At 40.3% G+C, this 18,076-nt stretch overlaps 1 protein-coding gene across 1 annotated transcript in view; it reads right to left on the reverse strand.

The window, feature by feature from the left end:
* Nucleotides 1-205: 205 nt before the first annotated feature.
* Nucleotides 206-18,076, reverse strand: part of IQGAP2 (IQ motif containing GTPase activating protein 2) — a 285,284-nt gene continuing 267,413 nt past the window's right edge. Inside the window, exons 31-36 of the mRNA XM_060009287.1 lie at nucleotides 12,785-12,872; nucleotides 10,441-10,653; nucleotides 8,472-8,632; nucleotides 6,537-6,674; nucleotides 5,377-5,485; nucleotides 206-1,322 (exon numbers count right to left, since the gene is read on the reverse strand). Coding sequence (XP_059865270.1) covers nucleotides 1,209-1,322; nucleotides 5,377-5,485; nucleotides 6,537-6,674; nucleotides 8,472-8,632; nucleotides 10,441-10,653; nucleotides 12,785-12,872 — 823 coding nt within the window. The 3' untranslated portion in view covers nucleotides 206-1,208. The remainder of the gene's footprint in view (nucleotides 1,323-5,376; nucleotides 5,486-6,536; nucleotides 6,675-8,471; nucleotides 8,633-10,440; nucleotides 10,654-12,784; nucleotides 12,873-18,076) is intronic.

Genomic DNA, 18,076 nt, shown 5'->3' on the forward strand with positions numbered 1-18,076 from the left:
GTTATTAAGAAAATCATAAGGAGAATACATTTACAGTACTGCACTGTATTTATCAATACTGTAAGTTTATGTCATCTGTTTATAAAACAAATCTGCCAGTACCTACATTAATATTGTCTTATATGATATAAAACACTGCAGATGTTATACATATTATTAACACCAGATATCAAAAATAAAAAGATGTGGAAAAGAAATTCATGGTTTTTTTACAGTTCTTTATTGAAAAAAATTCATGTGTAAGTAGACCCATACAGATCAAACCCATGTTGTTCAAGGGTCAACTGTACTTCTTTTCCCCCAAAGTCCCACCAAGAACCTTCTCCTACCCACTAAATGATTTGGATTTATTCAGACAGAAGTCAAATTAATGTAATTCAGTAACATTTATTTTACATAAAACAATTTTCAAAGAATACATTTAAAAACCATCCAGATACTGATTTTATTGCATTAAAAAAAATTGAGAGGCACAATTGAAATATTCAAATAAATTGTGAGGGGTGGAGGTGGGGTGAGGCCTACGATCTCTATCCACCTTGTTCCTTAGTCACTGAGAGGCTCTGGGTCCAAGAGTCTCTACCATGAGGCAGTAGTGCACTTCATTAAGTAGGAATAAATCACATAAAATATATACTTTTATACAGAAAGTGTTATTGTACTGTCACTTTCAATTACTTATAAAAACTTCACTTTGAATTGCACAAAAGTTTTCTTTAAAATCGATAACTCCCAGAAGGTGGGGCTTAGAACCAAGTATCTCTCTAAATAATTCATTACAAATAATTCAGGTTCCATTTCTCCACAGATCAAAAAAAAAATCTATGAAGACTTACAGTATTCAAATGGGACATTTAAAAATTTTTTTATAGGAAAATAGGTTTCCACATTTGTCCCTAATCAGCTAAAGTTATTTTCTCCCTACTTTAAAACAAATCACAGAATATCCGAAGTTTTAAATCAGAGTACCTGCACCACAGTATAATGTGGCAGTGTTTACGTTAATTCATTTTGTGTATCATTCTACTGCAGTATCAGATTATCAAAAAGGCACATGGGTACATTCTTCGGAACGGTTTTGGTCTTTAAAAAAAAAAAAATCACACGTTTATAAGCAGTAATTTCAATCATGTTTAAAAACAAAAATACTAAACAGATTCATTTCCTAATCCAGGTGATACAGAATCCATGAGATTTCTTCAGGCACTTCACTTCCCATAGAATTTCTTGTTCAGCAGGTATATGAGAAGGTTTACATTCACTTTAACCTTATCAAACATTTTCATCACAGCTACTCCTTCATACTGCATCTGAAGTAAATCCTGAAATTGTAAGGAACATCAATCACACCTCCAATTTGACATTCCCAAATTTAAAACACATTCTAGAAGACTGTTGACAACAATAAGATTCGGTTGACCTAAGGACCTCGGTGGGGCTTCTTACACTTCAGTGTGCATTAGAATCACCTGGTTTAAAAACACAGGCCAGTTAAAACAGATTGCTGGGTCCTACCCCCAGGAATCTCTGATTCTGGATCTCTGGGGTGGGTCCCAAGAACTTGCATTTTAACAGGTTCCCAAGGGATGATGATATTGTTGGTCTGGGTGCCATAGTTTGAGAATCACTCACCTCGATGAAAGAAAACAGATTTTTAGAATTGATAAGGACTTTACGAGAGAAAACCATTACCGTTAATATTAGACATAGAATTAAAAGTTTAATTGTAATTGAGAAACTCAAGACACAAATGTTACAGCAAGATGAGGTATATCCTTTAGAAGAGCCAGGGTTTTCTAAGGTGGAGTGAGACAGTTCATTGAGGAGGAAAAAGAATATTAAAACTCCTATTTTTATTTTTTCCTCATTTCTTAAGCATGTACATTTTCTATGTATTTTATAAAGTAGATTTTTAGTAAAGTGCCAAGAGCATGTATACTTTATAAATAAATAAATATAGAGAAATACGGAGAAATGCTCTATTTACTGAGGAAAACTGTGAGAGTGAAATTTGGAGACCACTGTACAAAGCAACTCGTTCCGATCTAGACTACTTCTGCCCCTGTATTCTGTTCCTCATTCTCAAGTAAGTTTATCATTCTGTTTCATTGCTGCTGTATAAACAAAGAAAAATTAATAAAATTTCCTTTGTTTATAAATTAATAACTGGCTCACACCAGCCAAATGCATGAGACTAAGCAGTAACATTTTACAACAACACAGGACAGGGGGGCTTTCCCAGATAGAAGATATCATTCCTGAACTGCCCTAGACTCATACCCGGGTCTCATTTTCCTGCTTCTAGCTCTGGAAATTTCTTGTTTCTCAATGATAATGCCTCGTGTCCATAACAAGCAAGGCCACCTGCAGAAGGTGGAGTCTTCTTTGAGAGAAGGGCTCTTGCCGGCTTCCTGCTCTGCTTTCTCAATTATCTCCAACTGCACTCAACTAAACCCCTCCATTATTTAGATATGCTTCTGGGATGGAAATTCCATAGGGAAGTGAAGTTCTTTCATCAAGAATGGTTTTGCCTATTAAAGCATAGTGGAGATTCACTTTTCCTTTGGGAAAGGCGACATCTGTCAAAGAGTCTTGGAAAAGAACGAAACCAATATGGTTAAATTGAGAAGGAATCATGTATGGAGGGGAATTAGCTGGGCCCCCCATGGGGAACAGAGGAACTCTGATTGTACTTGTGGTTGAAAGACCAGATTTTAGTCTTATCTCCACTATTTGCTATCTTACAACCTTGCAACATCATATAACTTTTCTGAGGTTCTGTTTCCTTGTGTGTAAATTGGGGCTGACACTGCCAACCCCATAGGCGTGTTATTGGGCATATGAGATCAAGAAGTCTGCAAACACTTTGTAAGCCACTCTCGTCTGGTCAGGAACAACTGGAATCCTGTGAGAGAGGCAGCAGTGTAGAGAGATGAAGAGTTTGGATTCCAGCAGCCCTTCCATAACGTGCTCTCTGAATCCCAGTTCTTCATCTGGGAAAGGAAGAATACCAAGACTGCAGCCCTCCATAAACACTGGCCATTGTTTATATAAGCAGAACATCTTCACGTAACTCACACCTTCCTGTTATGTATATGGCTACAGGCTATAATTAGGATATCATCTTTAGGAACTGAGGAAAGAGTGGCCTGTAGAAAACCTAGAAGCATAATGTTAGAAGAAATCTCCCTTTTTGTCCTCTTAGAAACAAAGTCCTTGACTCCCACTGAAGACCGGGCCGTCACATTTCTCTTCGGTAATTTGCTTCATATTAGAATTGTCTGAAAGCCATAAATTGTGTGAAAAGATAAGTCTGACTTTATGTCTGACAGCTATTATATGCAGGGCTGGCTCTGTGGGCATTCGACCTGTGCATGGTCCCATGATTAGAAGAAGGGCCCTGCACTTAGTTTAATGCTCTGCTGTCGTCATCTTGAAATTCTCACCAATTTCGAGTAAGGGGCTCTGCATTTTCATTTTGCACTGAGCCCTGCAAATTATGTAGCTGGTCCTGATGATATGTCAATGACTGAAAAAAATCTGGAGCATAATAGCCACCTGCATACAGCTAAGGAGTAACAGTTTACAATTGTGTCTAAATGAATGGTGTGAACAGCTAATCCTACGATGAAACTTTTAACAAAGCAGCAAGTGAAGCTTGGTGTTTGCATAGTGTGAAAAGGAAGTCCTGTGGAATTCCTGAGACCTCTCTAAACAGGTGTCTCCTGGTCACTTGTGATTCATCTGTTGTTGAGTTGATGTTTATTGGGCTTGGAACATTTCCTTCTTGGCAATCACATGATACGTTTTTGCTACAGAAGAATCACTAACCAAGGCATATCACCCCAAGCACACTCTTTTCTCTTCCCATATTTATCTAAGTATTCCACAGAGTAACTCAAGACTTTCAGTTAAATTTTTAGATGGATACATTTAGTGACATTTAAAATAAGAAAATAATACCGTTAAGTATACTTTTCATAATTACATAATATCTTCAATTTTCTCTCTTAACTCTAATTTCCTCCATTATCTCAGTGTCTTTTTAAAACCCATTTAGCTCTCATTTTTTTTTTTTTAGCCTTATAAGGAATGCTAGACAGAAAAGAAGGGCCCTGTGTATTTTGTCCCATGGGTTAGGGGTGGAGGTGTAACTCCACGGATCTCAGCCACAGGCCAGGGAGGCAGTGAGGCTGGAACTTACACCATTCCCAGTGGCTTATCGTGATGTTCCATGTAGATACACGCAGAATACCTGGGAACAGTTTTACAAGTAGTTGGGGGCCCAGGTAAATAGGTGCTATTTCCATTTAAAAACTCAATCATATCAAAAAAGAAAACTCAATCACAGCTCTAAACTGATTCTGTGCAAGAATTAAGTTGGGAGGAGATAAACATTTACTTGCACCCTCCCTCCTTTTTTTTTGGTGGCACATAAACTGTTTTCTGTTTCTGCTCAAGTATATTTGGCTTAAATGTGGTTCTTATGAGAAAATAGCAGTAATTCTGACTGCAAACACCATTTTTCTATTTACAGATATCGGTCTTGCACAATGTCTTTCTTTCTTGTGATCCCAAATACTTAACAAAGAAATTTAAGAAACTGCTGCAAAAATAATTCTAGGAAGGAGAAAGGGAAGAAGGAGAAATGAGATCCAGAAAGTTCCAATCCTGGGTATATGCTATCTTAGGAAGAAATGCAATTTCCTAAGAAAAGGAAACTTTCCTACCTTTACTTAATAGCTCTGAATACTTTTACATATGTTATTCTTTTCTCTAAGCTTCAAAATGAAAACATAGCTTAGAAAAACTCACTGCTATGGTTTACCATTTAAAAGCAGTTTAAGTTCCAATAATTTGGAAAATCATAGCTTTAAAAAAATCATCAACACAAAGTAATACTGGCAAATAAGGCTGGCATTGGTCTCCTGTTAAATTTCATTGTTGTCATGAAGAATGCAAGCCAGGGGCTTCCCTGGTGGCACAGTGGTTAAGAATCCGCCTGCCAATGCAGGGGACATGGGTTCGAGCCCTGGTCCGGGAAGATGCCAAATGCCGCGGAGCAACTAACCTCGTGCGCCACAACTACTGAGCCTGCACTCTAGAGCCCGCGAGCCACAACTACTGAAGCCTGCACACCTAGAGCCCATGCTCTTCAGCAAGAAAAGCCACCGCAATGAGAAGCGCGCGCACTGCAACGAAGAGTAGCCCCCGCTCGCCGCAACTAGAGAAAGCCCGCGCGCAGCAACGAAGACCCAATGCAGCCAAAAAAAAAAAAATAAATTAAAAAAAAAAAAAAAAAAGAATGCCAGCCAGGGAAGCCAAGAAGGACCCCCACTATAAAACTCACCCCAACCTGCAGGAATCCCAGCTTACCTGAATATTGAGCTGCACCTTTTCCATCTCAACACCCAGGAATTTTGATCTGACATCAAAGATGCCCACATCTTCAGTAGATGAGATATCAAATGTAACATTTTTAAACCTAGTGAAGAAAGGACCATTCACACATGTGGAACTGCAAATATACGCTTAAGGCTGAAACAAATTAATGGACCCTAAGTTACCCTTCCTAGTGAACAGCCTGCTGGGAAAATTCTAAGGAAGTTACCCCAAATCTCCCACCATCAGTCCAGTTTGGCTCACTGGAAATATGGCTCGTGTTGAGATCTGCAGCCCACGGAGCACTGAAGTAGGTGCTTTGTTACAAGAGAAATGCAAAATATTGTCCTTGCTCTTAAAGAGCATAATATACAGTTGAAATTATATGAGATTCACAGAACTATAAATGTTGAGTTTTACTGCTGACAGGCCAGTTGAGCATTTCAGACGATTAGTTTTACAGCAACTTCAAAGGGGAAGAAGCATTTTCTCTGAGTTGGTCTCCGTCAAGAGAAAGTTGGATGGGATAAATGCAAGAGAAGCCAGGCCTTGGAGGAAGCCGGAGTTACAGAGGAGTACACACAGTGAGTCTGGCGTCCTCCAATGGAAAAGGAAGTGATGGAGCACAGGACTTATGGTCCTTTTAAAATGGCAAACCCATTAGTGCCTGGTGTGGGGCTTGGAGGAGGGTTTCTCCTCCACCTCAAATACACACAGTAGCAGCACACTGCTGGAGTGGCTCTGACCCAGGCATCAGCACACAGCTTTCAAATCAGAGAGGTACCGTTTTGCAATTGTAAACAACACTCACTGAGCTAGACCAAAAGGCAGCTTTTCTTTTCTCACTGCTATGACTCAGTTCTTTTGGAGGGAGAGGCGAAGCTGGCAAATCCCAACACACTGGCTAAGCCACGGGAAGCACAATCACTCGATCAGCACTTAGTCTGACCAGCAGCATCAGACGCTCCAGGCCTTATGGGAAGACTAGAGATTACAATACACGTGTTTTCTCCTGTCATCTGTAAGCAAGGGGAAGCCCTGACAGACCAAGTGAAGCCTTCTTCAAAGGCCACAGGAAACTGAAGTGGGAGTCAGATTTGACGGGAGGGGTGAGAGGGCGGGTGTGCTTTGTGCCGATTTTTGGTGCCACTCACTGGTTTATCTGAAGATCGTCTACGCCCAGGAGGACACCCTTCTCATGCAGCTTTGCTGCGGTGTACCTCACCGGCTTCGCTCGCTTTGTCCCTTTGGGTTCTCCTTTTCCATCAAGTTTAATTGATCTCCGAGTATTTCTGACAAAATAAGAACAGACCGTCCGTTGTGAAGATGGCAAACTCAGAAGTTCCTGACAGCGCAATACCCAGCACAGAGGGCACACCACTGTCCACACCTGGCCCCCACTATATGGAACCTGGGCAACTTTGTATTGTGTGATAGTAGGTGACAACCTTCCCGGTGCAGTGCCATCTCACTACTGAACAGTTTAAGGAAAAGCTATTTTCGATGCGACTCAAGTTTGAATTACAGACTAATATGTTTCATAAAACTTGTACTTTGCTGTCTCAGGCATACTGAACCATGTGGCTCGATTAAGTAATTTCACAAGCAGCTTAGGTGTCATAACATAAACTGCGTACACACTCTGAAAGAAAGGTATCACTAGGAGTGCTTTAATTTATTTAACAAATAGGACGTGGCCATCCCTGTTCCAAGTGCTTTCTAAATACTGCCTCACATTCACAAAATTAACCTTGCCATAGTGTTCTGAAATAAATTCCTTTTTGCTGTATCATTTCATTTAGCTCTCATAACAACACTTGTAAGGCCGGTACTCCCAATTCCCTCTTAGAGATGAGAAAATTGAGGCTTCAGAGATCACTGGACTGGTTGAAGATCACACAATGTAAGAGAGAATCCCAATCTAGCTCACCTGACTGCAGAGGTTGTAAAATACCTTGTCGTAGTTGCAATAAATACGTAAAGAAAACCCCTGACAAGCTTATTTCTACTAAATATTAGCTTTACCAACTTTTTTCCTCCCAGGAATAGCATAAAAGTAATTTACAGGCTGCAAGCAAATGAATTAAAATTCAGAACTAGTGCGGCACAGATAAATGAGATTGAAATTTGGTTATATTCCTTCATCGAATCTATGATTAATGCAATTGATTTTTCCATATAGCACCATTTCCTAGTGTCAATTTGACTACAAGGGTTACATAAAAATACTGAATTATGTATTTAAATGGGTAATTAAAATTTGATTAATATTGACCTTAGTCTATTGATAAGAACAATTATGAGCAAAGAATACTCATTAAAAGTAGCTATATTGGGCTTCCCTGGTGGTGCAGTGGTTGAGAGTCCGCCTGCCGATGCAGGGGATGCGGGTTCGTGCCCCGATCCGGGAAGATCCCACATGCCGCGGAGCGGCTGGGCCCGTGAGCCATGGCCGCTGAGCCTGCGGGTCCGGAGCCTGTGCTCCGCAACGGGAGAGGCCACAACAGTGAGAGGCCCGCGTGCCGCAAAAAGAAAAAAAAAAAAAAAAGTAGCTATATTGTGAAAAGAAATCTATGATATGTATGCTAATGGGTAATAGAGAACTGACAAATTTTGTCTTTTGTGTAAGTAATTTTTAAAAACCAGTAAGTAATTTAAAATCATTGAGCTGTGCTGTGCAATAGCAAATACCTGGTGTTACCTAACATTTTCAAGTATATAAAAACTGTTTATTGTTAACATCCCCAAGGGTAGTTTTTTTTTTTTTAAATAATAGTGTTTAAAACACACCTTTGACTAAAAACGAAGGAATAATGAAAGTGCTTCTCGAAGTGTTTAAAGCTACTTGTTTGAAACACAACAGGGTAAACTACTTTAATGCCAATGTTAATTGAGAAGTAACATGTTTCTAAATTCACTCCTGACTTCTTAGCTCACAGTGGCAAATCATAAAATTGAGATTCTAGTTTTTGGTTATATAATAAAGCAAAAGTTTGCTAGCACACCCAACCCGACAGCCCAGGATTGTAAAAGAATGGATACCCCATATATATCATGACATTACAAAAGAATACATGATTTCAACTTACTTTCTTTTTAAGTTGTCTAAACAAGTCTTTATGTAGGTGTCATAATAATTAATTTGCTCTTCATAAAATGCTGCCTTCTTGTTAAGTGCATTCAGGGTCTGTTGAAGTTTCTCCAATTCAGCTTTTCGAAGCTGACGATGGATTCTTTGATTTCGAATATCCTAAAATAACAAGGAAAGGCGATGGTATGAGATTTAAGCAGGAGTTTGCTTTATGATACTGCCCATTTGGGACAAGAAGAATATCTAGTACTAAATCACTATTTGTGACTGTTGTAGTTTATTTTAGTCACCTCATTTTAAACTCTCAACACCAAAATGTTCCCTTTTTACTTTAGAACTGGGAGTGTCTGTATTTCATTTTAAGAGAGGTGCTAAGGTTGATGAAAAAGCAGAGAAGCAATTTTAGATTAATTGTATAAGGAGAAATAGTGTTTTTAAAAGGGCACAAGGAAGACTTTAGCAGGAGAAAATTTCTTCAGAATATTTTGAACATTCTACTTTGAAGAATACTTTACCCTGAAAAGGGTTACATTTCATCATTACATTCATTTTCTTTTTTTTTTTGGCCGCCCCATGTGGCTTGTGGGAATCTCAGTTTCCTGACCAGGGATCAAACCTGGGCCCTTGGCAATGAAAGTGCAGAGTCCTAACCACTGGACTGCCAGGGAATCCCCTATTTTAGAAATTAAAAAAACAATACACTTTTTAATCTGAAAAATATTTCTCAAGATTTGCAAAAACAACTGGGGTCTCAAGACTGATTGAAAAAATTCAACATGGATAACTATTACTTGGATTTAAATAGAGTTCCTAGAACATAAAGTTGACCAAGCTGCTTACAGCTTACGAGAGATACATTATATTTAATCTTACACACACACAATTCTTTTTTTTTGTAATTCTAATTGGTAAATTAAAAAAATGTTTCATTTAAGAAAATGGTGCCTGTTTAATACTATTTTTCCTTTGTGGACAGTTAAAAAAGATTCCTCTAGGAATCCAAAGACAGACAAACACATCCTTCTTGAGTAAAAATTCTTCATTAAGTAGAATATTTTGGGGGATGCCTTCATGATAGCTTTTTGCTTTTTCCAAGACAAAAGCATCAATTTCTCTACTACACATTCCCTAAGAGACATATTTTCCACCCCAGAGCTATAGAGAAAAACGTTACTTCCCTTGAGTCACTCAGGCTGGGAGGAATAAGCCTACTGCCAGGACTGACCATAACTTTCCGAGGAAGAATGAAGCTGAGTGCGTTTCCCTCCCAGAAGTTAAGAAAATTTATTTTTTTTCTGATCATGTAACTGTCCTTAACCTCCAGACCCATTTTAATTTGCATGTTTGGATAAAAAGAATGAAAAAAAAAATTTTTAACCCAAAATATATACTTCCTTATCTTTGGCAAACAGATCTAGCCTTTTCCTGTGATGTTTCCTTGCACTAATTTGATATCCTTTTCTCAGGAAGTTTCTCAACTGTCAAAATACGGGAGGAGAAAACAGAAACTAACTTTTAAGTCTGAACTGCATTCAGGCTAAACTGCTTAGAGGAAAATTCTCAGGGACACAGAGGTACCATCTCAGTGGCAGGTCCCATGGGCAACTGGGTTATATGACAACTAACAACTCAAGAGAGAACTCTCCTAAAAGTGTCACTTTTAAAACTAGTACCTATTGTTTAAAGCAATTTGTTTAAAGCAATGGATGAAACTTGTCTATTACATTTCCTAAGCATTTACGTCTGGTGTGTTTCAACTCTTCTAATGACTTGGGGGAGTTGTGATTATTCTCTATGAAAAGTCATCAACTTCTCTGAAACCTTAAAAAATCTGTAATATTGAGGAGGACAGGAACGATATGTATATAACTATGAATTCCTCATGTCACCTCAGAGTCCCAGCATGTGTGTGACCAATGATTAACACGTCTGCTAAGCAAAGGAGAAAGAATACTCTTTCCAGCAACCTTGGCAATCTCATTGAGAATGTCTTGGTATTTATTTTTGGATGACACATGTCCAGTCTGTTCCAATGTCCGAAGATTCCTCTGGATTTTCCTCTTCTTCTGCTCAAGAGGCAGCTGTGCATCTTCAACCATAGACTGGCTATGCTTCATGTCTTCGGGAGTCCTGGAATCTAAAACTGCACGGCTCACCATGTCTGCGGCATGATCTAGCTCCTGGAAAGGGAATATCAAGATGTTGACTTATCTCTGATGCCCTAATCTCAGATTCAGAAGCTGTACAAGGCAAGTTAATATCAAAATGAAAGAGGTCCTCGAGCCAAGGTCCAGAGACAGAATTACAATACGTTCTTCATGGGTTTTGAAGTAGGTCTTTGGGAAGGAATTACTTTGTTTTTCTGAGAAACATAGCAGTGGTGGCAGGCCTACTTTGAGCGAAATTCTAAATAGCTACTTTATTGCTAAGATGACAAGTTACCTTAGTAATGGACAGATTATGAGGGATAACTGATATTTTATAATTCTCTGGATGGAAAGATATCAGTTTTGGATACGATAGTCCAGATGAGGAAACTAAAACTAGATTATCCACTAAAACGTGGCCATGAGAACCCTGAACTAAACTCTAACATCAGCCATATTTACAGAGATTCATAAGCTGTAAAGGCTTTGTTCTGGTAAGGGAATCATTCTCAAACTTCCGACTCTGAAAAACCTGCAGGGTTTCTTTGAACCAAAGGAAATTAAGAGTATTCTAGCACGAAATAAGTTTCCAAATAAATGATAAGTAAATAAATGAATCAAGACAGTTTGGATAGTTTGTTCAAAAAACCAGTAATAACAAGAGACTGGTGATCTTCCCATGTCACAATCAGACAACTGATTGACACTGTAGACAAAGTCTAAGAATATAAATGACAGATCAACTTTATGGACACAGTAACAGTAAACCAGGTCAGCAGTAAACAGTAACAGTAGCAGCCAATATCGTTGAGAACTTAATATGTATCAGATATTATTCTACCCACTTAACATGTTTTAACTGAGTTATTCCTGAATTGGGTACTATTATTATTATTCCCTTTTTGCAGTTGAGGAAATCAAGGCATAGAAATATTTCTAAGTGCCTAGAGTTACAGAGCTAGGAGTTACAGAGCTATACTTGATCTCGGAAGTCTTCACTCTTAGTGACTAAGCTACATTTGGGGAAAATAAAATATTCATTAAGAATTAAAATTCTCATACTCAGTAAAATATTCTACCCACCTTGTTTAAAAATATTCACACATTAACAAACATCAGATAACTTGACATTTTATATATATATATACTTTTATTAAAAATTGTGACAGAATGATTTCTTGGCAACCAATTAAATTAAGAATGATTCAGGAAATTACATGTAGCCCAGCTAAGAGTAACTAAATAGATAATTTTGTTAGCGTTTGTTTAGGGAGTGGCAATTATCGAAACTAAAGCAATATCACTGAAATTAATTCAGAACAAACTAAATAATGATGCATTTTCAAGGATGCTGATAAAAGGATTATTGCAAGATTGTTATTAAAGTTTAATAAACTTCAGTTATTTACACCAGGATAATGGTGCTCTGACCTAATGGACTCAAGACGTTTGCTTCCAAAGCATTTGGAAAAGAGTTTTAATGTGTGGGACATTTCTTCATTTCTTCAAGTTAGCAAAAGCATAAAATATGAAAGGTATTTTTCTGTATCCTGTCGACCAGAACGATCTCTTAAGTGACTTATTTGCCCATCCACTGCAATGAATACAGTCTTCTTTTTTTTTTTTTTTTTTTTTCGGTACGCGGGCCTCTCACTGTTGTGGCCCGTCCGGTTGCGGAGCACAGGATCCGGATGCACGGGCTCAGTGGCCGTGGCTCACAGGCCCAGCCGCTCTGCGGTATGTGGGATCTTCCCGGACCGGGGCACGAACCCGTGTCCCCTGCATCGGCAGGCGGACTCTCAACCACTGCGCCACCAGGGAAGCCCAGTCTTCATTTTTAAGTAGTCCATTCTTCTTTTCCTTTGTTTCCTACACTCACTGTTCAAAGTTTACAATGAACATTCAGAGGCTTTGAAAGGCCCAGCACTATCTTCCTAGTCTAGGACAAAATTATTCAGCATAAATTCAGTGCTGCATTTTTCTATTTCATTACATTGATATTCCATGGATTTTACATATAGCTGAACTCGGTTGAATTCCTTACTTCCAAACTGTGTCAGATACAGTTTCTCTGAGGTAACAATAAACGTTTGGCACAAAGATTTGTTAACAAAATCAACTCGTATCAAAGGTCCTTATTATTTTACACTCTAAGGCCAATTACCTGTTTTGTACTTGCTGGTGTCTCTAAGATTTCTGACAGTGTGCTCCCTGGTTGGTTCCGGATCACATCAATGATCAGCTTTTTGGTCCTTACAAAATACAGAAAGGAGAGACAGGCTTTCAGACAGCAGTCCTAATGCACAAAAATCTGCTTCTCCCAAGGGAGTGAACAAGCACCTACAGAGATGAAGCCTCAAAGAGAATCCCTTAAAATAAAGCCATCTCACGGAACTCCACCACATCTGCTTTAAGGCTCCCCAAAGTTTGCGAATGCTTAATAATCGAAGTCTGGGTTTTATATGCTTGATGTTGTCAGATTATAGTGTCAGTATCATGGGCACAAGTATGCCATAAGATTCCTTATCTAAGTACCTGTTCTTCTTTTTAGACCGAGACTACTTTTTGACGAGAAGGAAGGATGATTTGGCCCGTGACTGTGGAGGGTGCAGGAAAGGTCCCCCTTTCCTAACTTGAGTGACATTTAAACTTCTGAGCCTGTTGAAAACATCCTAAGCCTTTAGGAGCCAGAGAAGCTGTTAGCTTTCCTGCTCTGAGAAGGTTATGAAACACTGTGAAGGCCAGTGGGAGCCCAAGTCCTGTGTGGGCTGTGGAGGCTTCGGCTGCTGGATGACACAGCAGCCAGGAGGATGGGTGTTTGGAAGCCTCAGGTCTGGTGGCGGGACAAACCCATCGGGTGGGAGAGAACTGAAGAGCTGCTCGGTAACAACAGCTGGCGAAGCCCTCTGTTAGTGCTAGAACCATCTATTTTTTCATATGTGTTCTTTAGGGTAATCAGCCACCCTTTACTAATTAAAGATCAGGTTATGGAACTATGTAAGAAGATTTTAACATAAAAGGCAAATGGTCAAGTGTGCTCCCTTTTACATAAGTGGGAACATTATTGGACATCGAGTCCCTTCAAAAAAAAAAGTGGGGGGGAACATAAACAGAAGTTGCCTTAAATTACAAACAGGTCTAACCAACAACATCTGAAGTTTCACTCTCATTGCGTTGAACCTCAGTTCTTTCCAAGGCATTACATGGTATCACTGGATGATGAATTTCTTCCTCAACTACAGCAGAAAATGTTCACACGGCATGAAAATTGGAAAATGAAAATAAAACATTGTTTATGTTTTGAAGCATTGGGGCGACTGCTCCCAAAGGACAAGAGGAAACTTTCAAAGAGAATTCCAGATATATTATTCTTGCAAACAGGATAAAATCCAATAAACCATCTGTAACCATTATTTTTCTCCTTTCTGATTTATTTCAAGTCTGTATGAGAAGAATGATCACAACCATTTCCTCTGGCCCATGACCCTTCGCTGCTGGGGATTTACAGGCTGTCTGGGAATGCACAGAGAAATGCTCCCCCAAGAGTCAGAGGTGGGCACACAGCTCATTACAGGCATGTGGGAGACGGCCCTGTTCCTGAGGCTTAGGGAGCCAAGTATCTATCCTTTCTGTCCCACACAACTCCCTCCTCCAATCATCATTATAAATGCATTAAGCTGGAACATCGAGTTAAAAATAAAAGCTCTGGGTGATTTTAACAAATGTAAATACAGTGACTGTCTCTTATTTGAACTAATATTCTAGGAATGACTGACGATATATGCTTCCAGGAAACTCCCAGCTCGACTCTTTAGACGCTATCTGATGACCAAAATGACCAAGGTCACTCAAGGATGCCCTGCTAGGGACAAAGAATGTTTATTTGTTCAGGAGTGGCTGGAGGACAAACTGCTCACACAGCCTTTCTCTTGAAATTCTACTTTATGTCAGGCCTCTACTGGAACCCACTGCCAAAGTTCTACCCCAGACATCTTACACGTAAATCACCATCCAGTTTCATGACAGGGAGCTCAGTACCTCACCCTATGGTATGCCTAATGGTTAAGAACACTGAGTCAGACAGATCTAAGGTTGAATCAGGGTTCCTGTTGCTTAGAAGGTGTGTGGACTTGTGCAAATTATAAAGTCCCTATGGTGGGTTTTTTTTTTTTTCATTTATGTAATGGGAATCTCTCAGGACTGAATGACAGATGCACGTAAAGCCTCTCTCTAGGGTCTGACATGTGGTCAGCACTCACATGGTCACTAAAGCTGTGCTGCCCAAGATGACATCCACACTGGTCAGCAGGTGGCCAGTGGGCACTTGAGACATGGCTGGTCCAAACTGAGATAAGCATTAAGGGCAAAACACACACCAGATCTGGAAGGCTCAGTATGAAAAAAGGAATGTACCATGTATCATTAACAATTTTTTTACACTGATTCCATATTGAAATGACAACATTTTGGATATATTGGGGTAAATAAATATATTAGAATTAATTTCACCTGTTTCTTTTAAAAATGTGGCTTCTAGAAAATTTAAAAGTAACTGTGTGGCTGACATGAAATCTCTGTTGGCAAGCACAGCACTGGAACAGCCCATTCTTAAATGGGAAGCCCACTCTGAGAGGCCTGCCTTCCAGTACGGTCCACTCACTGGACCCAGTGAGTCACAGGACATCAGCACCGAGGGGGACCTTGGGCAACAGTCCAATCCCTGATTTTACAAATGAGTCAGCTAAGACCTAAGAGGTTCAATCGTTATAGAAGGTCACATCCTATTTTCTAGAGTGGCAGGAAACAAGTTGATTTCCCCTTCCTCCTCATCAGCCCCTCATTAACCTGCAGAGAGTGCCAGAATTGTGTCTATGTCCCCTCTTCTCTGTTTTCCAAGGGAAACCCCTCAGTTCCTGAAACCTCTTCACAATAGGAGTTAAAGAGAGTTTCCAGTCCTGCTCACATTTCAGTTTGCCAATGACTTTAAGACATGTCCCCTCCCCAACTCAATGCAAACACAATATTCTAGATATGGTCTGACCAGCATAAATCAACTGGTTCAAGCTTTGGCCCCATGGCTGTTCATATAATAGGTAAGACAGGCTGGTCAAACTCTGCCACCCTCCCTGAATTAGGAAAGTTAAGAAAAAAAGAAATACACCAGGGAGTTTCTTCATCACAGCTCTGCTCAAATCCCATGGTCAATGAATGAGACCGCCTGGTGCTTGTAAACTGGTGTGGTCCCTCAGGTTTGGCCATTGCACTCAAAGGGTGTCTGTTATCACATTCTGACCAGGACCATTCCTGAGCTTCCCTCTCTGCCATCTGCCTTACGGTGTGCCCAAGGTTGAAAAGGAATTGGTGTTTGTGGAAGCTAAAAAATACTTCCAGGGCTTCCCTGGTGGCGCAGTGGTTGACAGTCCACCTGCCGATGCAGGGGACACAGGTTCGTGCCCCGGTCTGGGAAGACCCCACATGCCGCGGAGCGGCTGGGCCCGTGAGCCATGGCCGCTGAGCCTGCGCGTCCGGAGCCTGTGCTCCACAGCGGGAGAGGCCACAACAGTGAGAGGCTCGCATACCGCAAAAAAAAAAAAAAAAATTCCAATTGTTTAAAATTCTAATAACATGATTATACATTTTTATCACCAGACCTTGAATATCTCCTTAGCCATTTACTGCTCATTTACTGCCAGCTTGGACTACAAGCAAGAAAATCTTGCAACTGGGATGATGGATGCCTAAACTGAATTATGTGATAGGAAAAAAATTCTTAAGAGATGACAACTAAAGCACTCAGGCAGCTAAGTATGAATAAAAGCCATCTATAATGCCTTCTACCTACACACATACTTTCATAGAAAAGCAAGCTTAATAAAGGCCAAAAGGATCACATACTATAAGTTGAATCATAAGTTATAATGAGATAGATTTTCTTTTCTTTTTTTTTTAGTTTATTATTTTTAGCTGCACTGGGTCTTTGTTGCTGCGCGCGGGCTTTCTCTAGTTGCGGCAAGCGGGGGCTACTCTTCTTTGTGGCGCATGGGCTTCTCATTGCAGTGGCTTCTCTTGTTGCAGAGCACAGGCTCTAGGCATGTGGGCTTCAGTAGTTGTGGCTCGCAGGCTTCAGTAGTTGCGGCTTGCGGGCTCTAGAGCACAGGCTCAGTAGTTGTGGCACACGGGCCTAGGTGCTCCACAGCATGTGGGATCTTCCTGGACCAGGGCTCGAACCCGTGTCCCCTGCATTGGCAGGCAGATTCTTAACCACTGCACCATCAAGGAAGCCCAAGAGAGATTTTCCATTGTACAGTTCTTTATAATTTATAAGGTGTCACTGTGTGACTTCATTTACTCACCAGAGTCCCCCCTTTCCCATCATCTCCCCTCTTCTCCATTTGATGGATGAGGAAACAAATGGGGAAGTGATTTGCTGAGTCCAACGGCTAATGTGTGAGATTGGGGCTGTAATCCCAGGTCTCCCTAGGACTCCTCAACCAGGCTCTTTTGTTCGTTTGTCCTTTTAATATCACCATGCTTGGTAGTATTAGCAAAATGGCAATAGCCCAAACCGAGGCTCCCTATTCCATAAAGATATGGAAGGGAAACAGAAATAGAATGTTTCTTCCTATTCCACCATGTGCCTTCATGTCCCTTACTCTATGCCATTCCTTCTCTGTGGCCTGGGAAGCAATGCCCCAGCATCAGGTATACAATAACTGCTCTGCTATCATTCTTATTATTTATTCTATGATCCCTAAGAGTGCAAAGGACAGTGACCTTGCCCTCAAGTTGTAAAACCTTGTGATCAAGAGTGTAGGCCCACTTCCCATCCCGTGTGTGGCTCTGTGTGGAAGAGCTGGGAGCTGCCGAGGGAAGGTTTCCTTTTGGCGCTGACCCAGGAGAGAGAGATCCAGGCTCAGAACTCCTTCTCCAGCTTCACCCTGTTGAAGCTGCGGCACTCCAACGCCCTGGGCGGGGTCAGCCTAGGGGCCAGGTACGTGGGGCACCTCCTTCCCCAAGGACTAAAGCCCAGTGGACATTGGGTGCTGGAGCTTTTTCTCCTTTCCCTTGTTTTTCTTTGAAAAAGAAACACCTATAGAAGAAAATAAATGTACTTTACCCACTCCCCCACAAAAAATAAATTAAAAAAAAAAAAAAAAAAAGAGTGTAGGCCCAGAAAGATTTAAGACTGTCTGGATTTGAACCTATGCCCCACTTACTAGCTATACTACCAGGAAAGGGTTTTTTTTCTGTTCTGTGCCTAGTTTTCTCTTACATAAAACCCAGGTAATAACCTCTACCTCTTGGAGTTGCTGAGAGTATTACATGACTCATGGATGTTGTTATGTTATACATGTTGTTATCTGTTATTATCTATACCCATATCCATAGGACAGTCCCTGGTACATGGTAAGTACTACACAGGTGTTTGGTATTATTATCATCTTCATCCTCATCT

The sequence above is a fragment of the Delphinus delphis genome, chromosome 3 (assembly GCF_949987515.2).
Source record: "Delphinus delphis chromosome 3, mDelDel1.2, whole genome shotgun sequence".
Taxonomy (NCBI): Eukaryota; Metazoa; Chordata; class Mammalia; order Artiodactyla; family Delphinidae; genus Delphinus; species Delphinus delphis.